This window comes from Tachyglossus aculeatus, chromosome 7 (assembly GCF_015852505.1).
Source record: "Tachyglossus aculeatus isolate mTacAcu1 chromosome 7, mTacAcu1.pri, whole genome shotgun sequence".
NCBI lineage: Eukaryota > Metazoa > Chordata > Mammalia > Monotremata > Tachyglossidae > Tachyglossus > Tachyglossus aculeatus.
The window spans coordinates 2,673,668-2,699,801 of NC_052072.1; the positions used below are offsets into that span (position 1 = coordinate 2,673,668).

The window sequence follows — 26,134 nt, forward strand, 5'->3', positions numbered from 1 at the left end:
GCCAACTTGGACTTCCCAAGCACTTAGTACAGTGCTCTGCACACAGTAAGCGCTCAATAAATATGATTGATTGATTGATTGATTGATGTATTTTATTTATTTTATTTGTACATATTTATTCTATTTATTTTATTTTGTTAATATGTTTTGTTTGGTTCCCTGTCTCCCCCTTCTAGACTGTGAGCCCGCTGTTGGGTAGGGACCGTCTCTAGATGTTGCCAACTTGGACTTCCCAAGTGCTTAGTACAGTGCTCTGCACACAGTAAGTGTTCAATAAATACAATTGATTGATTTTATTTTATTTGTACATATTTATTCTATTTATTTTATCTTGTTAATATGTTTTGTTTTGTTCCCTGTCTCCCCTTTCTAGACCATGAGCCCGTTGTTGGGTAGGGATTCTCTCTGTTGCCAACTTTTACTTCCCAAGCGCTTAGTACAGTGCTCTGCACGCAGTAAGCACTCAGTAAATCTCCCCCTCCTAGACTGTGAGCCCGTTGGTGGGTGGGGATTGTCTCTCTCTGCTGCCGAATTGGACTTTCCAAGCGCTTAGTACAGTGCTCTGCACACAGTAAGCGCTCAATAAATACAACTGAATAAAGGATTGAATGCTTTGCACACAGTAAGCGCTCAATAAATCTCCCCCTTCTAGACCCTGAGCCCATTGTTGGGTAGGGACCGTCTCTCTATGTTGCCGAATTGGACTTTCCAAGCGCTTAGTACAGCGCTCTGCACGCAGTAAGCGCTCAGTAAATCTCCCCCTTCTAGACTGAGAGTCCATTAGTGGGTAGGGATTGTTTCTCTCTGCTACTGAGTTGGACTTTCCAATCGCTTAGTACAGTGCTCTGCACGCAGTAAGCGCTCAATAAATTCATTCATTCTTCATTCAATCGTATTTATTGAGCGCTTACTGTGTGCAGAGCACTGTACTAAGCGCTTGGGAAGTCCAAGTTGGCAACATCTAGAGACAGTCCCTACCCAACAGTGGGCTCACAGTCTAGAAGGGGGAGACAGACGACAAAACAAAATATATTAACAAAATAAAGTAAATAGAATGGTGAATATGTACAAGTAAAATCGAGTAATAAGTCTGTCCAAACATATATACAGGTGCTGTAGGGAGGGGAAGGGGAGGATGTACTTTCCAGGCGCTTAGTACAGTGCTCTGCACACAGTAAGCGCTCAATAAACACGACTGAATTCATTATAGGAATGACTGTGAGCCCGCTGGGTGCAAGGATTCTCTCCCTTTATTATTGTTAACAATAGTAGTAGTAATAATAATAATAATGATCGTATTTGTTAAGCGCTTACGATGTGCCGAGCACTGTTCTAAGCGCTGGGGGAGATACAAGGTGATGAGGTTGTCCCACATGGGGCTCACGATCTTCATCCCCATTTGACAGACGAGGGAACTGAGGCCCGGAGAAGTGAAGTGACTTGCCCAAGGTCATACAGCAGACGAGTGGCGGAGCCGGGATTAGAACCCATCACCTAATAATAATGATGGTATTTGTTAAGTGCTTACTATGTGCCGAGCACTGTTCTAAGCGCTGGGGTGGATACAAGGTATTCGGTTGTCCCCTGTGGGGTTCACAGCCTTCATCTCCATTTGACAGATGAGGGAACTGAGGCTCAGAGAAGTGAAGTGACATGCCCAAAGTCACATAGCTGATAATGGTATTTGTTAAGCACTTACTCTGTGCAAAGCACTATTCTAAGCGCTGGGGGAGATACAAGGTGATCAGCTTGTCCCACGGGGGGCTCATAGTCTTCATCCCCATTTTACAGACGAGGGAACTGAGGCCCAGAGAATAATAATAATAATAATGGTATTTGTTAAGCGCTTACTCTGTGCCAAGCACTGTTCTAAGCGCTGGGAGAGATACAAAGTGATCAGGTTGTCCCACTTGGGGCTCCCAGTCTGCATCCCCATTTTACAGATGAGGGAACTGAGGCCCAGAGAATAATAATAATAGTAATAATAATAATAATAATAATAAATAATAATGGTATTTGTTAAGCGCTTACTCTGTGCCAAGCACTGTTCTAAGCGCTGGGAGAGATACAAGGTGATCAGGTTGTCCCACTTGGGGCTCCCAGTCTGTATCCCCATTTGACAGATGAGGGAACTGAGGCCCAGAGAATAATAATAATAACAATAATGGTATTTGTTAAGCGCTTACTCTGTGCCAAGCACCGTTCTAAGCGCTGGGAGAGATACAAGGTGATGAGGTTGTCCCACTTGGGGCTCCCAGTCTGCATCCTCATTTTACAGATGAGGGAACTGAGGCCCAGAGAATAATAATAACAATAGCACTTATTAAGTGCTTACTATGTGCAAAGCACTGTTCTAAGCGCTGGGGAGGTTACAAGGTGTTCAGGTTGTTCCGCTGGGGGCTCACAGTCTTCATCCCCATTTGACAGATGAGGGAACTGAGGCACAGAGAAGTGAAGTGACTTGCCAAGTCACACATGATGATGATGGCATGTGTTACGCGCTTACTCTGTGCCAAGCACCGTTCTAAGCGCTGGGGGAGATACAAGATGATGAGGTTGTCCCACTTGGGGCTCCCAGTCTTCATCCCCATTTTCCATATGAGGGAACTGAGGCCCAGAGAATAATAATAATAATAATAATGATAATAATAATAGTATTTGTTAAGCGCTTACTCTGTGCCAAGCACCGTTCTAAGCGCTGGGAGAGATACAAGGTGATCAGGTTGTTCCACTTGGGGCTCACAGTCTTAATCCCCATTTTACAGATGAGGGAATTGAGGCCCACAGAATAATAATAATAATAATAATAATAATAATAATAATAATAATGGCATTTGTTAAGCACTTACTCTGTGCCAAGCACCGTTCTAAGCGCTGGGAGAGATACAAGGTGATCAGGTTGTCCCACTTGGGGCTCCCAGTCTTCATCCCCATTTTCCAGATGAGGGAACTGAGGCCCAGAGAAGTGAAGTGACTGGCCCAAAGTCACCCAGCTGACCAGAGGTGGAGTCAGGATTCGAACCCACGACCTCGGACTCCCAAGCCCAGGCTCTTCCCCCTGAGCCACACTGCCCAACCTACCTTAGGAGCATCACGAGGTCGGCGTCGCCGGAAAGCCGCACCAAGCCGGGGGTCCCTTCCGTCCGGATATATTGGATTTTCTCCCTGTGGGAGCGGAGACACCAAGTTTCCCGAGTCGGGCCTGTTTAGCATTCTCCCGTCCTCTCCCAAGCGCTCAGTCCAGTGCTCTGCACACAGAAAGCGCTCAATAAATACCACTGAATGAACAGAATCGACTGTTGTACTTCCCAAGCGCTCAGTCCGGTGCTCTGCACACAGAAAGCGCTCAATAAATACCACTGAATGAACAGAATCGACTTTCATACTTCCCAAGAGCTCAGTCCGGTGCTCTGCACACAGAAAGCGCTCAATAAATACCACTGAATGAACAGAATCGACTTTCATACTTCCCAAGCACTCAGTCCAGTGCTCTGCACACAGAAAGCGCTCAATAAATACCACTGAATGAACAGAATCGACTTTTGTACTTCCCAAGTGCTCAGTCCAGTGCTCTGCACACAGAAAGCGCTCAATAAATACCACTGAATGACCAGAATCGACTTTTGTACTACCCAAGCGCTCAGTCTGGTGATCTGCACACAGGAAGCGCTCAGTAAATACCATTGAATGAACAGAATCGACTTTTGTCCTTCCCAAACGCTCAGAACAGTGCTCTGCACACAGGAAGCGCTCAATAAATACCACAGAATGAACAGAATCGACTTGTACTTCCCAGCGCAAAGTAAGCGCTCAATAAATACGATTGAATGAATGAATGAAGCGCTCAATAAATACGACTGAATGAATGAATGAAGCGCTCAGAACAGTGCTCTGCCCACAGGAAGCACTCAATAAATACCACTGAACAAACAGAATCGACTTGTACTTCCCAATCACTTAGTCCAGTGCTCTGCACACGGTAAGCGCTCAATAAATACCACTGAATGAACAGAATCGACTTGTACTTCCCAATCACTTAGTCCAGTGCTCTGCACACGGTAAGCGCTCAATAAATACGATGGAACGAATGAATGAATGAACAGAGCAGTGACGAAAGGCATCCAGTAAAAATAAGTTGAAAAATAATGATGGTATTTGTTGTTAATAATAATAATAATAATAATAATAATAGAATTTGTTTTAAGCGCTTACTATGTACCAAGCACTGTTCTAAGCACTGGGGGGAATACAAGGTGATCCAGCTGTCCCCCGGGGGGCTCCCAGTCTTCATCCCCAAAAATAGTGATGGCATTTGTTAAGCACTTACTATGTGCCAAGCACTGTTCTAAGCGCTGGGGGGATACAAGGTGATCAGGTTGTCCCATGTGGGGCTCCCAGTCTTCATCCCCCAAAATAATGATGGCATTTGTTAAGCGCTTACTATGTGCCAAGCACTGTTCTAAGCGCTGGGGGGATACAAGGTGATCAGGTTGTCCCATGTGGGGCTCCCAGTCTTCATCCCCCAAAATAATGATGGCATTTGTTAAGCGCTTACTATAATAATAATAACGATGGCATTTATTAACCGCTTACTATGTGCCAAGCACTGTTCTAAGCGCTGGGGAGGTTACAAGGTGAACAGGTTGTCCCACGAAGGGCAAACAGTCTTAATTCCCATTTTCCAGATGAGATAACTGAGGCCCAGAGAAGTGAAGTGACTTGCCCAAAGTCACACAGCTGACTTTTGGCGGAGCCGGGATTTGAACCCATGACCTCTGACTCCAAAGCCCGGGCTCTTTCCACTGAGCCACGCTGCTTCTCTATGTGCCAAGCATTGTTCTAAGCACTGGGGGGGATATAAGGTGATCAGGTTGTCCCCCGGGGGGCTCACAGTCTTCATCCCCAATAATAATAATAATGATGATGATGATGATGGCATTTGTTAAGCGCTTACTATGTGCAAGGCACTGTTCTAAGCGCTGGGGAGGTTACAAGGTGATCAGGTTATCCCACAGGGGGCTCCCAGTCTTCATCTCCCTTCTAGACCGTGAGCCCACCGTTGGGTAGCGACCGTCTCTAGATGTTGCCAGCTTGTACTTCCCAAGCGCTTAGTACAGTGCTCTGCACACAGTAAGCGCTCAATAAATACAACTGATTAATTGAATGATCCCCCCAAAATAATGATGGCATTTGTTAAGCGCCTACTATGTGCAAAGCACTATTCTGGGGCTCCCAGTCTTCATCCCCATTTTCCAGATGAGGGAACCGAGGCCCAGAGAAGTCAAGGTCACCCAGCAGGCAGGTGGCGGCGGCGGGATTCGAACCCACGACCCCTGACTCCAAAGCCCGGCTTCTTTCCGCCGAGCCACGCTGCTTCTCTGCGGCCCAGAGGAGTGAAGCGACTCGCCCCTGGTCCGGTGAGCGGCGGAAGCGGGATTTGAACCCAAGACTTTGGACTCCCCGGGCGCGGAACGTGACCCACCGGCCGCCGGATGCTCGCCCGGGGCTGGAGGGCTTATCTATTTATGTATTTATTTATTTTATTTGGTTAATCTGTTTTGTTTTGTTGTCTGTCTCCCCCTTCTAGACTGTGAGCCCGCTGGTGGGTAGGGACCGGCTCTAGATGTGGCCAACTTGGACTTCCCAAGCGTTTAGTACAGTGCTCTGCACACAGTAAGCGCTCAATAAATACGATTGAATGAATGAATGAATGAATGAATGAATGGGCGGGGGTCGCCCCCTCGCCCCCCAAGTGTCTGTGCCCGGCGCTCAGTTGGTACCTGAGTGAGTGATGGCGAGGCAGGCCCGGCTGCCGCTCCTGCAGGATCTCCAAGATGTTGGGCTGCCGCAGAAACGCCACAATCTTGTCGTTGTACGCTACGGGGAGGTGGGAGACTCAGGGGATCATTCGCACCCAGAACCTGCCCCCCACCGATTGGCCTCCCCGGATCCCGGCGGGGATCGGGGCACCGGCTGACGCAGGCCCGGGCTGTCAAAATGTCACTGATAACTGGGGGGGATTCAACAGAATAATAAAAAGATGGCATTTAGTAAGCGCTTACTATGTGCCAAGCACCGCTCTAAGCGCTGGGGAGGTCACAAGGTGATCAGGTTGCCCCACGGGGGGCTCCCAGTCTTCATCCCCATTTTACAGATGAGGTCGCTGAGGCCCAGAGAATAATCGCAACAATAATGATGGTATTTGTTAAGCGCTTACTATGTGCCGAGCACTGTTCTAAGCACTGGGGGAGATACAAGGTGATCACGTTGTCCCACGGGGGGCTCCCAGTCTGCATCCCCATTTGACAGATGAGGGAACTGAGGCCCAGAGAAGTGACTTGCCCAAAGTCACCCAGCTGACGAGTGGCGGAGCCGGGATTTGAACCCATAATAATAATAATGACGGCATTTATTAAGCGCTTACTATGTGCCAAGCACCGCTCTAAGCGCTGGGGACGTCACAAGGTGATGAGGTTGTCCCCCGTGGGGCTCCCAGTCTTCATCCCCATTTGACAGATGAGGGAACTGAGGCCCAGAGAAGTGACTTGCCCAAAGTCACCCAGCTGACAGGTGGTGGAGCCGGGATTTAAACCAATAATAATAATAATGACGGCATTTATTAAGCGCTTACTATGTGCCAAGCCCCGCTCTAAGCACTGGGGAGGTTACAAGGTGATCAGGTTGTCCCCTGTGGGGCTCCCAGTCTTCATCCCCATTTGACAGATGAGGGAACTGAGGCCCAGAGAAGTGACTTGCCCAAAGTCACCCAGCTGATGAGTGGCAGAGCCGGGATTTGAACCCATAATAATAATAATGACGGCATTTATTAAGCGCTTACTATGTGCCAAGCCCCGCTCTAAGCGCTGGGGACGTCACAAGGTGATCAGATTGTCCCCTGTGGGGCTCCCAGTCTTCATCCCCATTTGACAGATGAGATCACTGAGGCCCAGAGAAGCGAAATGACTTGCCCAAAGTCACACAGCTGACAAGTGTACTTCCCAAGCGCTTAGTACAGTGCTCTGCACACAGTAGGGGCTCAATACATACGATTGAATGAATGAATGAAAAGTGGCAGAGCCGGGATTTGAGCCCATAATAATAATAATGATGGCATTTATTAAGCGCTTACTATGTGCCAAGCACCGCTCTAAGCGCTGGGGAGGTCACAAGGTGATGAGGTTGTCCCACATGGGGCTCCCAGTCTTCATCCCCATTTTACAGATGAGGTCACTGAAGCCCAGAGAAGTGAAGTGACTTGCCCAAAGTCACACAGCTGACAAGTGTACTTCCCAAGCGCTTAGTACAGTGCTCTGCACACAGTAGGGGCTCAATACATATGATTGAATGAATGAATGAAAAGTGGCAGAGCCGGGATTTGAGCCCATAATAATAATAGTGATGGCATTTATTAAGCGCTTACTATGTGCTAAGCAGCGTTCTAAGCGCTGGGGAGGTCACAAGGTGATGAGGTTGTCCCACATGGGGCTCCCAGTCTTCATCCCCATTTTACAGATGAGGTCACTGAGGCCCAGAAAAGTGAAGTGACTTGCCCAAAGTCACACAGCTGACAAGTGTACTTCCCAAGCGCTTAGTACAGTGCTCTGCACACAGTAGGGGCTCAATACATATGATTGAATGAATGAATGAAAAGTGGCAGAGCCGGGATTTGAGCCCATAATAATAATAGTGATGGCATTTATTAAGCGCTTACTATGTGCTAAGCAGCGTTCTAAGCGCTGGGGAGGTCACAAGGTGATGAGGTTGTCCCACATGGGGCTCCCAGTCTTCATCCCCATTTTACAGATGAGGTCACTGAGGCCCAGAAAAGTGAAGTGACTTGCCCAAAGTCACACAGCTGACAAGTGGCGGAGCCGGGATTTGAACCCATAATAATAATAATGATGGCATTTAGTAAGCGCTTACTATGTGCTAAGCAGCGTTCTAAGCGCTGGGGAGGTTACAAGGTGATCAGGTTGTCCCACGGGGGGCTCACAGTCTTCATCCCCATTTGACAGATGAGGTCACTGAGGCCCAGAGAATAATGATAATAAGGATGATGGCATTTAGTAAGCACTTCCTATGTGCCAAGCACTGTTTTAAGCGCTGGGGAGGTCACAAGATGATCAGGTTGTCCCCCGGGGGGCTCCCAATCTTCATCCCCATTTTCCAGATGAGGGAACTGAGGCCCAGAGAAGTGAAGTGACTTGCCCAAAGTCACCCAGCTGACAAGCGGCGGAGCTGGGATTAGAACCCACGACCGTAGAACAGTGCTTGGCACATAGTAAGCGCTTAATAGCAAAATTATTATTATCAAAGAGGCGGGCTCGGGACTCAGAGGTCGTGGGTTCTAATCCCAGCTCCGCCACTCATCAGCTGGGTGACTTTGGGCAAGTCACTTCCCTTCTCTGGGACTCAGTTCCCTCATCTGGAAAATGGGGATGATGACTGGGAGCCCCCCATGGGGGACAATCTGATCACCTTGTATCTCCTCCAGCACCTAGAGCAGTGCTTGGCACATAGTAAGCGCTTAACAAATACCAGCATCATTATTATTATTATCATTATTATGATATGGGGATAATCTGATCATCTTGTATCCCCCCCAGCGCTTAGACCAGTGCTTCGCACATAGTAAGCGCATAACAAATACAAGCAGCGTGGCTCAGTGGAAAGAGCCCGGGCTTTGGAGTCAGAGGTCGTGGGTTCGAATCCCACTCCACAAATTGTCAGCTGTGTGACATTGGGCAAGTCACTTCACTTCTCTGGGCCTCAGTTCCCTCATCTGTCAAATGGGGATTAAGACTGTGAGCCCCCCCCCTCCACCCCGCCATGGGACAACCTGATCACCTTGTACCCCCCTCATGCTTAGAACAATGCTTGGCATATAGTAAATGCTTAATAATAATAATAATAATAATAATAATAACAATAATAATGGCATTTATTAAGCGCTTACTATGTGCAATAATAAATGTCATTTTTAAAAAAGTCACTTCACCTTGCATCTCCTCCAGCACCTAGAACAGTGCTCGGCACATAGTAAGCGCTTAACAAATACCAGCATCATCATTATTATTATTATATGGGGACAACCTGATGATAATGGCATTTGTTAAGCGCTTACTATGTGCAAAGCACTGTTCTAATCGCTGGGGGGGATACAAGGTGATCAGGTTGTCCCACGGGGCGCTCACAGTCTTCACCCCCATTTTACAGATGAGGGAACTGAGGCTCAGAGAAGTGAAGTGACTTGCCCAAGGTCACACAGCAGACATGTGGTGGAGCCGGGATTCGAACCCATGACCTCTGACTCCAAAGCCCAGGCTCTTTCCACTGAGCCACGCTGATCTTGTATCTCCCTCCCCCCGCGCTTAGAACAGTGCTTCACACATAGTAGCGCTTAACAAATACCATTATCATCTCATTATGATTATTATTAAGTTGGTTCTCAGGGGAGACTTTCATTCATTCATTCATTCATTCATTCATTCATTCAATCGTATTTATTGAGCGCTTACTGTGTGCAGAGCACTGGACTGAGCGCTTGGGAAGTCCAAGTTGGCAACATCTAGAGACGGTCCCTACCCGACAGCGGGCTCACAGTCTAGAAGGGGGAGACAGGGAACAAAATCAATCAATCATATTTATTGAGCGCTTACTGTGTGCAGTGCACTGTACTAAGCGCTTGGGAAGTCCAAGTTGGCAACATATAGAGATGGTCCCTACCCAACAGTGGGCTCACAGTCTATATTATGTATATATATTTATATATGTATATATGTTTGTACGTATTTATTACTCTATTTATTTATTTATTTATTTTACTTCATCATCAATCGTATTTATTGAGCGCTTACTATGTGCAGAGCACTGTACTAAGCTCTTGGGAAGTACAAATTGGCAACATATAGAGGCAGTCCCTACCCAACAGTGGGCTCACAGTCTAAAAGACTTGTGCATAGCTATTCTATTTATTTTATTTTGTTAGTATGTTTGGTTTTGTTCTCTGTCTCCCCCTTTTAGACTGTGAGCCCACTGTCGGGTCGGGACCGTCTCTAGATGTTGCCAACTTGTCCTTCCCAAGCGCTTAGTACAGTGCTCTGCGCACAGTAAGCACTCAATAAATACGATTGATTGATTAACAAAATAAAATAAATAGAATAAATATGTACCACAGGCAACCGCCCCGATCTCCCCCGCCCCGCCTGTGGCTTGGACGCCAGGAGCGCAGAGATGGGGCCCCCTCCGGGCCCACGGGCCGCTTCTCCGGGCCTCAGTTTCCTCATCCCTGCAATGGGTACCCTCCTCCTTCCCACTTAGGACCGCGTCCGACCTGATCGTCCCGGCTCTACCCCACGGTTTGGTACAGAGTCAGCGCCGAGCGAAGGCCTCGGATCACGAGCCCGCTGTTGGGTAGGGACCGTCTCTAGATGTTGCCAACTTGGACTTCCCAAGCGCTTAGTACAGTGCTCTGCACACAGGAAGCGCTCAATAAATACGACTGAGTGAAGGAATGATAAGGATGCCCCTCGCAGACAAGGCACAGGGCTGCGGAGAGCTTCGCCTCTCTCACTGATCTCTAGACTGGGAACCCCTCGTTGGGTAGGGATTGTCTCTATTGCCTAATAATAATAATAATAATGGCATTTATTAAGCGCTTACTATGTGCCAAGCACTGTTCTAAGCGCTGGGGAGGTTATAAGGAGATCAGGCTGTCCCATAGGGGGGCTCACAGTCTTCATCCCCATTTGACAGATGAGGGAACTGAGGCCCAGAGAAGTGAAGTGACTTGCCCAAAGTCATCCAGCTGCCAATTGGCAGATGACATTTATTAAGCGCTTACTATGTGCCAAGCACTGTTCTAAGTGCTGGGGAGGTTACAAGGTGATCAGGTTGTCCCATGGGGAGGCTCACACTCTTCATCCCCATTTTCCAGATGAGGGAACTGATGCCCAGAGAAGTGAAGTGACTTGCCCAAAGTCTCCCAGCTGACAATTCATTCAATTGTATTTACTGAACGCTTACTGTGTGCAGAGCACTGGACTAAGCGCTTGGGAAGTACAAGCTGGCAGCATATAGAGACGGTCCCTACCCAACAGTGGGCTCAGTTGGGATTTGGCATTTATTAAGCGCTTACTGTGTGCAAAACACTGTTCTAAGCACTGGGGAGGTTATAAGGAGATCAAGTTGTCCCATGGGGGGGCTCACCGTCTTCATCCCCATTTTCCAGATGAGGGAACTGAGGCCCAGAGAAGTGAAGTGACTTGCCCAAAGTCACCCAGCTGACAATTGGCAGATGGCATTTATTAAGTGCTTACTATGTGCCAAGCACTGTTCTAAGCGCTGGGGAGGTTACAAGGTGATCAGGTTGTCCCACGGGGGGCTCACAGTCTTCATCCCCATTTTACAGATGAGGGAACTGATGCCCAGAGAAGTGAAGTGACTTGCCCAAAGTCTCCCAGCTGACAATTCATTCAATCGTATTTACTGAGCGCTTACTGTGTGCAGAGCACTGGACTAAGCGCTTGGGAAGTACAAGCTGGCAGCATATAGAGATGGTCCCTACCCAACAGTGGGCTCAGTCGGGATTTGGCATTTATTAAGCGCTTACTATGTGCAAAGCACTGTTCTAAGCGCTGGGGAGGTTATAAGGAGATCAGGTTGTCCCATAGAGGGGCTCACCGTCTTCATCCCCATTTTCCAGATGAGGGAACTGAGGCCCACAGAAGTGAAGTGGCTTGCCCAAAGTCACCCAGCTGACAATTGGCAGATGGCATTTATTAAGCGCTTACTATGCGCCATGCACTGTTCTAAGCGCTGGGGAGGTTATAAGGAGATCAGGTTGTCCCATGGGAGGGCTCACCATCTTCATCCCCATTTTCCAGATGAGGGAACTGAGGCCCAGAGAAGTGAAGTGACTTGCCCAAAGTCACACAGCTGACAATTGGCAGAGTCGGCATTTGAACCCATGACCCCTGACTCTAAAGCTCGGGTTCTTCTAGACTGTGAGCCCACTGTTGGGTAGGGACCGTCTCTATATGTTGCCAACTTGGACTTCCCAAGCTGTCCAGTGGTCTGCACACAGTAAGCGCTCAATAAATACGATTGATTGATTGACTGATTGATTTCCACCGAGCCACGCGACTGTACTTCCCAAGCGCTCAGTCCAGTGCTCTGCACCCAGTAAGCGCTCAATAAATACGATGGAATGAATGAATCCATACCTACGGGGACGGTGTCCTGGCATGGCGCCCTGCCAACGGCATTGAAGGTGCCAGACGGGCGAGGGAGCACGGGTGGAGCCGGGTGCCGGGCCTCTTCGCCCACCTGTTAATAATGATAATAATAATAATAATAATAATAATAATAGCTTTTATTAAGCGCTTACTATGTGCCAAGCACTGTTCTAAGCGCTGGGGAGGTTACAAGGTGATCAGGTTGTCCCATAGGGGGGCTCCCGGTCTTCATCCCCATTTGACAGATGAGGGAACTGAGGACCAGAGAATAATAATAATGGCATTTGTTAAGCGCTTACTATGTGCCAAGCACTGTTCTAAGCGCTGGGGAGGTTACAAGGTGATCAGGTTGTCCCACGGGGGGCTCACAGTCTTCATCCCCATTTGACAGATGAGGGAACTGAGGGCCAGAGAATAATAATAATGGCATTTGTTAAGCGCTTACTATGTGCCAAGCACTGTTCTAAGCACTGGGGAGGTTACAAGGGGATCAGATTGTCCCATAAGGGGGCTCCCGGTCTTCATCCCCATTTGACAGATGAGGGAACTGAGGGCCAGAGAATAATAATAATGGCATTTGTTAAGCGCTTCCTATGTGCCAAGCACTGTTCTAAGCGCTGGGGAGGTTACAAGGAGATCAGATGACAGATGAGGGAACTGAGGACCAGAGAATAATAATAATGGCATTTGTTAAGCGCTTCCTATGTGCCAAGCACTGTTCTAAGCGCTGGGGAGGTTACAAGGTGACCAGGTTGTCAATCGGTCAATCAATCAATTGTATTTATTGAGCGCTTACTGTGTGCAGAGCACTGTACTAAGCGCTTGGGAAGTACAAGTTGTCAACGTATAGAGATGGTCCCTACCCAACAGTGGGCTCACAGTCTCAAAGGGGGAGACAGAGAACAAAACCAAACAAATTAACAAAATAAAGTTAATAGAATAGAATAGAATAGAAATAGAAATAGAATAGAAATGTCCCACGGGAGGCCCCAAGTCTTAATCCCCATTTGACAGATGAGGGAACTGAGGCCCAGAGAAGTGAAGTGACTTGCTCAAGGTCACCCCGCTGCCAAGTGGCGGGGCCAGGACTTGAACCCGTGACCTCGGACTCCAAAGGCCGGGCTCTTTCCACTGAGCCACGCTGCCGGGCAACTAAGGATGGTGGTCAGTGCCCACGGGCGATCATAGACCCCCTTCCCCGCCTGCTTGGGTGTCTCACACGGAGTGGTCCTCCCCATCCCCGGCGGGCAGAGGGGATGGACGGGCTCTGTGCTGAGCGCCCCTGACCCCCTGACCTCTCCGGCGCTGTGACTCCGCTGCCTTGCAAGGTGTTGCCGGTGGACGAGGGCGCTGGCCGGCCGGTGGCTCTGGAGGGGCAACCGTGGGTCGATGAAGGTCGTCGTCCGGGAGTTGTGGTCCACGAAGAAGGCCTGGCTCACGGGGGGACACAAAGACACACAAAGCGGGGCCGCCTCACTCACCTCATAATAATAATAATAATAATGGCATTTGGTTTTTTTGTTTTTTTTTAACGGCATTTATTAAGCGCTTACTACGTGCAAAGCACTAAGCGCTGGGGAGGTTACAAGGCGATCAGGTTGTCCCACCTGGGGCTCACAGTCTTAGTCCCCGTTTTCCAGGTGAGGTCACTGAGGCCCAGAGAAGTGAAGTGTATATATCGTCATCATCAATCGTATTTATTGAGCGCTTACTGTGTGCAGAGCACTGGACTAAGCGCTTGGGAAGTCCAAGTTGGCCACATCGAGAGGCGGTCCCTACCCAACAGTGGGCTCACAGTCTAAAAGGGGGAGACAGAGAACAAAACCAAACATACTAACAAAATAAAATAAATAGAATAGATATGTACAAGTGAAATAAATAAATAGAGTAATAAATACGTACAAACATCTATCCATATATACAGGTGCTGTGGGGAAGGGAAGGAGGTAAGATGGGGGGATGGAGAGGGGGTCGAGGGGGAGAGGAAGGAAGGGGCTCAGTCTGGGAAGGCCTCCTGGAGGAGGTGAGCTCTCAGTAGGGCCTTGAGCTCTCAGTATATGTATATATGTATTCTAAGCGCTGGGGAGGTTACAAGGTGATGAGATTGTCCCATGGGGGGCTCACAGTCTTAGTCCCCATTTTCCAGATGAGGTCACTGAGGCCCAGAGAAGTGAAGTGTATATATGTATATATGTATTCTAAGCGCTGGGGAGGTTACAAGGTGAGCAGGTTGTCCCACCTGGGGCTCACAGTCTTAGTTCCCATTTTACAGATGAGGGAACTGAGGCCCAGAGAAGTGAAATGTATATATGTATTCTAAGTGCTGGGGAGGTTACAAGGTGATTAGGTTGTCCCACGGGGGGCTCACAGTCTTAGTCCCCATTTTCCAGATGAGGTCACTGAGGCCCAGAGAAGTGAAGTGTATATATATATATATATATGTATTCTAAGCACTGGGGAGGTTACAAGGTGATCAGGTTGTCCCACGGAGGGGATCACAGTCAGTCCCCATTTTACCGATAAGGTCACTGAGGCCCAGAGAAGTGAAGTGTATATATGTATATATGTATTCTAAGCACTGGGGAGCTTACAAGGTGATCAGGTTGTCCCACGGGGGGCTCACAGTCTTAGTCCCCATTTTACAGATGAGGTCACTGAGGCCCAGAGAAGTGAAGTGCATATATGTATATATGTATTCTAAGCGCTGGGGAGGTTACAAGGTGATCAGGTTGTCCCACGGGGGCCTACAGTCTTCATCCCCAATAATAATAATAATGGTATTTATTAAGCACTTACTGTGTGCGAGGCACTGTTCTAAGCGCTGGGGGGATACAAGGTGATCAGGTTGTCCCACGGGGGGCTCACAGTCTTCATCCCCAATAATGATAATAATGGTATTTGTTAAGCGCTTACTATGTGCAAGGCACTGTCCTAAGCACTGGGGAGGTTACAAGGTGATCAGGTTGTCCCACGGGGGGCTCACAGTCTTCATCCCCAATAATAATAAGGATAATAATGGTATTGGTTAAGCGCTTACTATGTGCGAGGCACTGTTCTAAGCGCTGGGGGGATACAAGGTGATCAGGTTGTCCCACGGGGGGCTCACAGTCTTCATCCCCAATAATAACAATAATGGTATTTGTTAAGCGCTTACTATGTGCCAAGCACTGTTCTAAGTACTGGGGGGATACAAGGTGATCAGGTTGTCCCAGGGGGGGCTCACAATCTTCATCCCCAATAATAATAATAATAATAATAACGGTATTTGTTAAGCGCTTACTATGCGTGAGGCACTGTTCTAAGCGCTGGGGAGGTTACAAGGTGACCTTCTAGACTGTGAGCCCACTGTTGGGTAGGGACTGTCTCTATATGTTGCCAACTTGTGCTTTCCCAGCGCTTAGTACAGTGCTCTGCACACAGTAAGCGCTCAATAAATACGATTGAATGAACGAATGAATCAGGTTGTCCCACTGGGGGGGCTCACAGTCTTAATCCCCAATAACATTAATAATGATGACGATGATGATGATGATGATGATGGCATTTGTTAAGTGCTTACTATGTGCAAGGCACTGTTCTAAGCGCTGGGGGATACAAGGTGATCAGATTGTCCCACGGGGGGCTCACAGTCTTAATCCCCAATAATAATAATAATAATGATGATGATGATGATGGCATTTGTTACGCACTTACTATGTGCAAGGCACTGTTCTAAGCGCTGGGGAGGTTACAAGGTGATCAGTTTATCCCACGGGGGGCTCATAGTCTTCATCCCCAATAATAATAATAATAATAATAATGGTATTTGTTAAGTGCTTACTATGTGCAATAATAATAATAATAATAATAATAATGATGGCATTTGTTAAGCGCTTACTATGTGCAAAGCACTGTTCTAAGTGCTGGGGTGGGTACAAGGTGATCAGGTTGTCCCACGTGGGGCTCACAGTTGTAATTCCCATTTTACAGATGAGGCAACTGAGGCACAGAGAAGTTAAGTGACTTGCCCAAAGTCACACAGCTGACAAGTGGTGGAGCCAGGATTAGAACCCATGACCTCTGACTCCCAAGCCCGTGCTTTTTCCACTGAGCCACGCTGCTTCTCTTCATCCCCAATAATAATAATAATAATGGTATTTGTTAAGTGCTTACTATGGGCAAAGCACTGTTCTAAGCGCTGGGGAGGTTACGAGGTGATCAGGTTGTCCCACGGGGGGCTCACAGTCTTAATCCCCAATAATAATAATAATGATGATGATGATGATGTCATTTGATAAGCGTTTACTATGTGCAAGGCACTGTTCTAAGAGCTGGGGAGGTTACAAGGTGATCAGGCTGTCCCACGGGGGGATCACAGTCTTCACCCCCCAATAATAATAATAATAATAGTGGTATTTGTTAAGCGCTTACTACGTGCAAGGCACTGTTCTAAGTGCTGGGGGGATACAAGGTGATCAGGTTGTCCCACGGGGGGCTCACAATCTTCATCCCCAATAATAATAATCATAATGGCATTTGTTAAGCGCTTATTATGTGCCAAGCACTGTTCTAAGCACTGAGGGAATACAAGGTGATGAGGTTGTCCCACAGGGGGTTCACAGTCTTCATCCCCATTTGACAGATGAGGTCACTGAGGCCCAGAGAATAATAATAACAATAATGGCTTTTATTAAATGCTTACTATGTGCTAAGTGCTGGGGAGGTTACAAGGTGATCAGGTTGTTCCAAGGGGGGCTCAGAGTCTTAATCCCCATTTTACAGATGAGGTCACTGAGGCACAGAGAAGCTAAGTGATTTGCCCAAGGTCATACAGCTGACAGGTGGCTGAGCCGGGATTCGAACCCATGACCTCTGACTCCCAAGCCTGCGCTCTTTCCAGCGAGCCAAGCGCTGGGGAGGTTACAAGGTGATCAGGTTGTCCCGTGGGGGGCTCGCAGTCTTCATCCCCATTTTCCAGGTGAGGGAACTGAGGCCCAGGGAAGTGAATAATAATAATGATGGCATTTGTTAAGCGCTTACTATGTGCCAAGCACTGTTCTAAGTGCCGGGGAAGTTACAAGGTGATCAGGTTGTCCCCCGTGGGGCTCACAGTCTTCATCCCCATTTCACAGATGAGGGAACTGAGGCCCAGAGAATAATAATAATGACGATGATGGTGTTTGTTAAGCGCTTACTAATAATGATGGTATTTATTAAGTGCTTACTATGTGCCAAGTACTGTTCTAAGCACAGGGGAAGTTACAAGGTGATCAGGTTGTCCCACTTGGGGCTCACAGTCTTCATCCCCATTTTACAGATGAGGGAACTGAGGCCCAGACAATAATAATAATGACAATGATGGTATTTGTTAAGCGCTTACTAATAATGACGATATTTATTAAGCGCTTACTATGTGCCAAGCACTGTTCTAAGCGCTGGGGAAGTGACAAGGTGATCACGTTGTCCCTGGGGGGCTCACAGTCTTCATCCCCATTTTACAGATGAGGGAACTGAGGCCCAGAGAAGTGAAGTGACTTGTCCAAAGTCCCACAGCTGCCAAGCGGCGGAGCCGGGATTTGAACCCATGACCTCTGACTCCAACGCCCGGGCTCTTTCCACTGAGCCATGCTGCTTACTATGTGCCCAGCACTGTTCTAAGCGCTGGGGGGGATACAAGGTCATCAGGTTGTCCGCCCTGGGGCTCACAGTCTTAGTCCCCATTTTCCAGATGAGGGAACTGAGGCCCAGAGAAGTGAAGTGACTTGCCCAAAGTCACACAGCTGATAAGGGGCAGAGGCGGGATTAGAACCCATGACCTCCGACTCCCAAGTCCGGGCTCTTCCCACTGAGCCACGCTGCTTATTACGTGACAGGCACTGTACTACTTATAATAATTCTAATTGTGGTTTCTGTTAAGCGCTTACTATGTGCCCGGGACTGTCCCTATATGTTGCCAACTTGTACTTCCCAAGCGCTCAGTACAGTGCTCTGCACACAGTAAGCGCTCAATAAATACGATTGATGATGATGATGATGATGCCAGGCACCGTACTAAGCGCCGGGGTGGACTCAAGCAAACCCGGTTGGACACGGTCCCCATCCCCTGTGGGGCTCAGGCGCTTACTATGTGCCAAGCACTGTTCTAAGCGCTGCGGAGGTTACAAGGTGATCAGGTTGTCCCACGGGGGGCTCACACTCTTCAGTCTTCATTAGAGAAGCGGCGTGACTCAGTGGAAAGAGCCCGGGCTTGGGACTCAGAGGTCATGGGTTCGAATCCTGCCTCCGCCAATTGTCAGCTGGGTGACTTTGGGCAAGTCTCTGGGCCTCAGTTCCTCCATCTGTCAAATGGGGATGAAGACTGGGAGCCCCCAGTGGGACACCCTGATTACCTTGTAACCTCCCCAGCGCTTTAGAACGGTGCTTGGCACATAGTAAGCGCTTAATAAATGCCATTAAAAAAAATTGGCAGAGCCGGGATTTGAACCCATGACCTCTGACTTAGTACAGTGCTAAGCGCTTGGTACAGTGCTCTGCACACAGTAAGCGCTCAATAAATACGATTGAATGAATGAATGACTCCAAAGCCTGGGCTCTTTTCCACTGAGCCACGCTGCTTCTCTAATGAAGACTGAAGAGTGTGAGCCCCCCGTGGGCCAACCTGATCACCTTGTAACCTCCCCAGCGCTTAGAACAGTGCTTGGCACATAGTAAGCGCCTAATAAATGCCATTATGAAGGGGAAGCAGTGTGGCTCACTGGAAAGAGCCTGGGCTTTGGAGTCACAGGTCACAGGTTCAAATCCCAGCTCCGCCGCTTGTCAGCTGGGTGACTTTGGGCAAGTCACTTCACTTCTCTGGGCCTCAGTTCCCTCATCTGGAAAATGGGGATTAAGACTGTCGGCCCCATGTGGGACAACCTGATCACCTTGTAACCTCCGCAGCGCTTAGAACAGTGCTTGGCACATAGTAAGCGCCTAATAAATGCCATTATGAAGGGGAAGCAGCGTGGCTCAGTGGAAAGAGCCCGGGCTTGGGAGTCAGAGGTCATGGGTTCGAATCCTGGCTCCGCCAATTGTCAGCTGGGTGACTTTGGGCAAGTCTCTGGGCCTCAGTTCCTTCATCTGTCAAATGGGGATGAAGACTGGGAGCCCCCAGTGGGACACCCTGATTACCTTGTAACCTCCCCAGCGCTTTAGAACGGTGCTTGGCACATAGTAAGCGCTTAATTAATGCCATTAAAAAAAATTGGCAGAGCCGGGATTTGAACCCATGACCTCTGACTTAGTACAGTGCTAAGCGCTTGGTACAGTGCTCTGCACACAGTAAGCGCTCAATAAATACGATTGAATGAATGAATGACTCCAAAGCCTGGGCTCTTTTCCACTGAGCCACGCTGCTTCTCTAATGAAGACTGAAGACTGGGAGCCCCCCGTGGGACAACCTGATCACCTTGTAACCTCCCCAGCGCTTAGAACAGTGCTTGGCACATAGTAAGCGCCTAATAAATGCCATTATGAAGGGGAAGCAGTGTGGCTCACTGGAAAGAGCCTGGGCTTTGGAGTCACAGGTCACAGGTTCAAATCCCAGCTCCGCCGCTTGTCAGCTGGGTGACTTTGGGCAAGTCACTTCACTTCTCTGGGCCTCAGTTCCCTCATCTGGAAAATGGGGATTAAAACTGTAAGCCCCACGTGGGACAACCTGATCACCCTGTAACCTCCGCAGCGCTTAGAACAGTGCTTGGCACATAGTAAGCGCCTAATAAATGCCATTATGAAGGGGAAGCAGCGTGGCTCAGTGGAAAGAGCCCGGGCTTGGGAGTCAGAGGTCATGGGTTCGAATCCTGGCTCCGCCAATTGTCAGCTAGGTGACTTTGGGCAAATCTCTGGGCCTCAGTTCCTTCATCTGTCAAATGGGGATGAAGACTGGGAGCCCCCAGTGGGACACCCTGATTACCTTGTAACCTCCCCAGCGCTTAGAACAGTGCTAGGCACATAGTAAGCGCTTAATGAATGCCATTAAAAAAAATTGGCAGAGCCGGGATTTGAACCCATGACCTCTGACTTAGTACAGTGCTAAACGCTTAATACAGTGCTCTGCACACAGTAAGCGCTCAATAAATACGATTGAATGAATGAATGACTCCAAAGCCTGGGCTCTTTTCCACTGAGCCAAGCTGCTTCTCTAATGAAGACTGAAGACTGTGAGCCCCCCGTGGGCCAACCTGATCACCTTGTAACCTCCCCAGCGCTTAGAACAGTGCTTGGCACATAGTAAGCGCCTAATAAATGCCATTATGAAGGGGAAGCAGTGTGGCTCACTGGAAAGAGCCTGGGCTTTGGAGTCATAGGTCACGGGTTCAAATCCCAGCTCCGCCGCTTGTCAGCTGGGTGACTTTGGGCAAGTCACTTCACTTCTCTGGGCCTCAGTTCCCTCATCTGGAAAATGGGGATTAAGACTGTAAGCCCCACGTGGGACAACCTGATCACCCTGTAACCTCCGCAGCGCTTAGAACAGTGCTTGGCACATAGTAAGCGCCTAATAAATGCCATTATGAAGGGGAAGCAGCGTGGCTCAGTGGAAAGAGCCGGGGCTTTGGAGTCGGAGGTCACGGGTTCAGATCCCGGCTCCGCCAATTGTCAGCTGGGTGACTTTGGGCAAGTCACTTCACCTCTCTGTTCCCTCATCTGTAAAATGGGGATGAAGACTGTGAGCCCCCCGTGGGACAGCCTGATCACCCTGTAACCTCCCCAGCGCTTAGAACAGTGCTGGGCACATAGTAAGCGCTTAATAAATGCTATCATTATTATTACGATTATTCTCTGGGCCCCAGTTCCCTCATCTGTCAAATGGGGATCAAGACCGTGAGCCCCCCGTGGGACAACCTCATCACCTTGTAACCTCCCCAACGCTTAGAACAGTGCTTTGCACATAGTAAGCACTTAATAAATGCTATCATTATTATTATGATTATTCTCTGGGCCTCAGTTCCCTCATCTATAAAATGAGGATGAAGACTGTGAGCCCCCCGTGGGACAGCCTGATCACCCTGTAACCTCCGCAGCGCTTAGAACAGTGCTTGGCACATAGTAAGCGCTTAATAAATGCTATCATTATTATTACGATTATTCTCTGGGCCTCAGTTCCCTCATCTGTCAAATGGGGATGAAGACCGTGAGCCCCCCGTGGGACAACCTCATCACCTTGTAAACTCCCCAGTGCTTAGAACAGTGCTTTGCACATAGTAAGCGCTTAATAAATGCTATCATTATTATTACTATTATTCTCTGGGCCTCAGTTCCCTCATCTGTCAAATGGGGATGAAGACTGTGAGCCCCACGGGGGACAGCCTGATCACCTTGTAACCTCCCCAGCGCTTAGAACAGTGCTTTGCACATAGTAAGCGCTTAATAAATGCTATCATTATTATTATGATTATTCTCTGGGCCTCAGTTCCCTCATCTATAAAATGAGGATGAAGACTGTGAGCTCCCCATGGGACAACCTGATCACCTTGTAACCTCCCCAGCGCTTAGAACAGTGCTTTGCACATAGTAAGCGCTTAATAAATGCTATCATTATTATTACTATTATTCTCTGGGCCTCAGTTCCCTCATCTGTCAAATGGGGATGAAGACTATGAGCCCCCCGTGGGACAGCCTGATCACCTTGTAACCTCCCCAGTGCTTAGAACAGTGCTTTCCACATAGTAAGCACTTAATAAATGCTATTATTATTATTATTATTATTATTACTCTCTGGGCCTCAGTGACCTCATCTGTCAAATGAGGATGAAGACCGTGAGCCCCACGTGGGACAACCTGATCACCTTGTAACCTCCCCAGCGCTTAGAACAGTGCTGGGCACATAGTAAGCGCTTAATAAATGCCATCATTATTCTTCTTATTATTATTACTAAGTCACTTCACTTCTCTGGGCCTCAGTGACCTCATCTGTCAAATGAGGATGAAGACGGTGACCCCGCATGGGACAACCTGATCACCTTGTAACCCCCCCAGCGCTTAGAACAGTGCTCGGCACATGGTAAGCGCTTAATAAATGCCATTATTATTATTATTATTATTATTATTATTATCATTACTAAGTCACTTCACTTCTCTGGGCCTCAGTGACCTCATCTGTAAAATGAGGATGAAGACTGTGAGTCCCCCATGGGACAACCTGATCAGCTGGTAACCTCCCCAGTGCTTAGAACAGTGCTCGGCACATGGTAAGCGCTTAATAAATGCCATTATTATTATTATTATTATTATTATTATTATTATTATTATTATTATTACTAAGTCACTTCACTTCTCTGGGCCTCAGTGACCTCATTCGTAAAATGGGGATGAAGACCGTGAGCCCCCCATGGGACAACCTGATCACCTTGTAACCTCCCCAGCGCTTAGAACAGTGCTCGGCACATAGTAAGCGCTTAATAAATGCCATTATTATTATTATTATTATTATTATTGTTGTTGTTGCTATTATTATTGTTATTATTATTATTATTACTAAGTCACTTCACTTCTCTGGGCCTCAGTGACCTCATCCGTAAAATGAGGATGAAGATCGTGAGCCCCGCATGGGACAACCTGATCACCTTGTAACCTCCCCAGCGCTTAGGACAGTGCTCGGCACATAGTAAGCGCTTAATAAATGTCCTTATTATCATTATTATGATTATTATGATAATTATTAGAACCCACCTTGCCCTGCTGGTCGTGCTTCATCTCCCAGCCGCGGGGCAGCTCGAGCCGCTTGTCGGCGAACATGTTGAGGAAGCCCACCAGGTCGCGGTTGTGCTGGTAGCGGTCGAAGTGGTGTCTATCACGCCGCACCTTGGCGACCATGTGCTTCAGACAGGTGTTGTTGGTGAACATGCGGTAAGCGCTCTGCGGAAACAACGACAAGAATCATCATCATCATCATCATCATCATCAATCGTATTTATTGAGCGCTTACTACGTGCAGGGCACTGTACTAAGCGCTTGGGAAGTACAAATTGGCAACATAGAGAGACAGTCCCTACCCAACAGTGGGCTCACAGTCTAAAAGGGGGAGACAGAGAACAGAACCAAACATACTAACAAAATAAAATAAATAGAATCAGCCCGTCGGCATTTGGGAAGCGCCTACTCTGTGCCATGCGCTGGTTATGTGTTGCCAACTTGGACTTCCCAAGCGCTTAGTACACTCATTCATTCCTTCAATTCATTCAATAAATACGATTGACTGATTGATTGATTGATTGATGATCACACAGGAAGTGCTCACTAAATATGATCGAAGGAATTTGGGAAGCGCCTACTCTATGCCACGCGCTGGTTATATGTTGCCAACTTGGACTTCCCAAGCGCTTAGTACACTCATTCATTCCTTCAATTCATTCAATAAATAAGATTGATTGATTGATTGATTGATTGATGATCATACAGGAAGCGCTCACTAAATACGATTGAATGAATGAATCGTATTTATTGAGCGCTTACTGTGGGCAGAGCACTGTACTGAGCGCTTGGGGAGTACAAGTTGGCAACATAGAGAGACGGTCCTTACCCAACGGCGGGCTCACGGTCTAGTACAGTGCTCTGCACACAGTGAGCGCTCAATAAATACGATTGAATGAGTGAATGAATGAATGGTCTAAGCGCTGGGGAGGATACTAGGTGATCAGGTTGTCCCACGGGGGGCTCACAGTCTTCATCCCCATTTGACAGAGGAGGGAACTGAGGCAGGGAGAAATGAAGTAATAATAACAACAATAATAATGATGGTATTTGTTAAGCGCTTACTATGTGCCAAGCACTGTTCTAAGCGCTGGGAGATTACAAGGTGATCAGGATGTCCCACGGGGGGCTCCCAGTCTTCATCCCCATTTGACGGAGGAGGGAACTGAGGCCCAGAGAAGTGAAGTGACTGGCCCAAAGTCACACAGCTGACAGGTGGCAGAGTTGGGATAGGCACTTACTATATAATAATAATAATAATAATAATGATGATGGTATTTGTTAAGCGCTTACTATGTGCCAAGCACTGTTCTAAGCGCTGGGGCACAGACAAGGTGATCAGGTTGTCCCCCGTGGGGCTCACGGTCTTCATCCCCATTTGACAGAGGAGGTCACTGAGGCCCAGAGAATAATAATAATAATAATAATGGCATTTGTTAAGCGCTTACTATGTGCTAAGCACTGTTCAAAGCGCTGGGGAGGTTAACAAGGTGATCAGGTTGTCCCACGTGGGGCTCACAGTCTTCATCCCCATTTTACAGATGAGGGAACTGAGGCCCAGAGAAGTTAAGTGACCTGCCCAAAGTCACACAGTTGACAAGAGAGCCCATTGTTGGGTAGGGACCGTCTCTATATGTTGCCGACTTGTGCTTCCCAAGCGCTTAGTACAGTGGTCTGCACACAGTAAGCGCCCAATAAATATGACTGACTGAATGAATGAATGAAGCGGCGGAGCAGGATTAGAACCGGTGACCTCTGACTCCCAAGCCCGGGCTCTTTCCACTGAGCCACGCGGCTTCTCATGAGCTTGCATCTCCCCCAGCGCTTAGTACACTGCGAAGCAGCGTGGCTCAGTGGAAAGAGCCCGGGTTTGGGAGTCAGAGGTCATGGGTTCAAATCCCGGCTCTGCCACTTGCCAGCTGGGTGACTTTGGGCAAGTCAATTCACTTCTCTGGGCCTCAGTTCCCTCATCTGTCAAATGGGGCTGAAGACTGTGAGCCCCCCGGGGGACAACCTGATCACCTCGTAACCTCCCCAGCGCTTGGAACAGCGCTTGGCACACCGTAATAATAATAATAACAATAATAATAATAATAATGGTATTTGTTAAGCGCTTACTATGTGAAAAGCACCGTCCTAAGCGCTGGGGGGATACAAGGTGATCAGGTTAATAAGCGCTTAATAAATGCCATCATTATTATCACAGCGCCTGACACATAGTAAGCGCTTAACAAATATTGTTATTATAATTATTATTATTATACCCACCCGCCCCACTTGCCATCAGCCAGAAGGACTGCAGGGTTCTTGGTGATTCCTTCCCTCCTGGGTTTCTGGCGGGCGCAAATAATAATAATAATAATAATAATAATAATAATAATAATAATAATAATAATAACGGTATTTGTTAAGCGCTTACTATGTGCAAAGCACCGTTCTAAGCGCTGGGGGGATACAAGGTGATCAGGTTAATATGTTCTTAATAAATGCCATCATTATTATTACAGCACCTGACACATAGTAAGCGCTAAACAAATATCATTATTATAATTATTATTATTATACCCACCCGCCCCACTTCCACCCAGAAGGACTGCAGGGTTCTTGGCGATTCCTTCCCTCCTGGGTTCCCGGTGGGCACAAATAATAATAATAATAATAATAACAATAATAATAATAACAACAATAATATTCGTTAAGCACTTACTATGTGCAAAGCACTGTTCTAAGCGCTGGGGGGATACAAGGTGATCAGGTTAATAAGCGCTTAATAAATGCCATCATTATTATTACTGCGCCTGACGCATAGTAAGCGCTTAACAAATATCGTTATTATAATTATTATTATTATACCCACTCGCCCCACTTGCCATCAGCCAGGACTGCAGGGTTCTTAGTGATTCCTTCCCTCCTGGGAAATAATAATAACAATAATAATAATAATGGTATTTGTTAAGCACTTACAATGTGCAAAGCACCGTTCTAAGCGCTGGGGGAATACAAGGTGATCAAGTTAATAAGCGCTTAATAAATGCCATCATTATTATCACAGAGCCTGACACATAGTAAGCGCTTAACAAATATCGTTATTATAATTATTATTATTATACCCACCCGCCCCACTTTCCATCAGCCAGAAGGACTGCAGGGTTCTTGATGATTCCTTCCCTCCTGGGTTTCTGGCGGGTGCA

The 26,134-nt window shown here is 47.7% G+C and overlaps 1 protein-coding gene across 3 annotated transcripts in view; it reads right to left on the reverse strand.

Annotated features, from left to right (window-relative positions):
* Nucleotides 1-26,134, reverse strand: part of HECW2 (HECT, C2 and WW domain containing E3 ubiquitin protein ligase 2) — a 202,864-nt gene that overhangs the window by 70,339 nt on the left and 106,391 nt on the right. For all 3 annotated transcript variants that reach the window (XM_038749729.1, XM_038749728.1, XM_038749730.1), the window contains exons 14-18: nt 22,923-23,108; nt 13,532-13,666; nt 12,225-12,327; nt 5,781-5,877; nt 3,082-3,165 (exon numbers count right to left, since the gene is read on the reverse strand). In XM_038749729.1, coding sequence (XP_038605657.1) covers nt 3,082-3,165; nt 5,781-5,877; nt 12,225-12,327; nt 13,532-13,666; nt 22,923-23,108 — 605 coding nt within the window. The remainder of the gene's footprint in view (nt 1-3,081; nt 3,166-5,780; nt 5,878-12,224; nt 12,328-13,531; nt 13,667-22,922; nt 23,109-26,134) is intronic.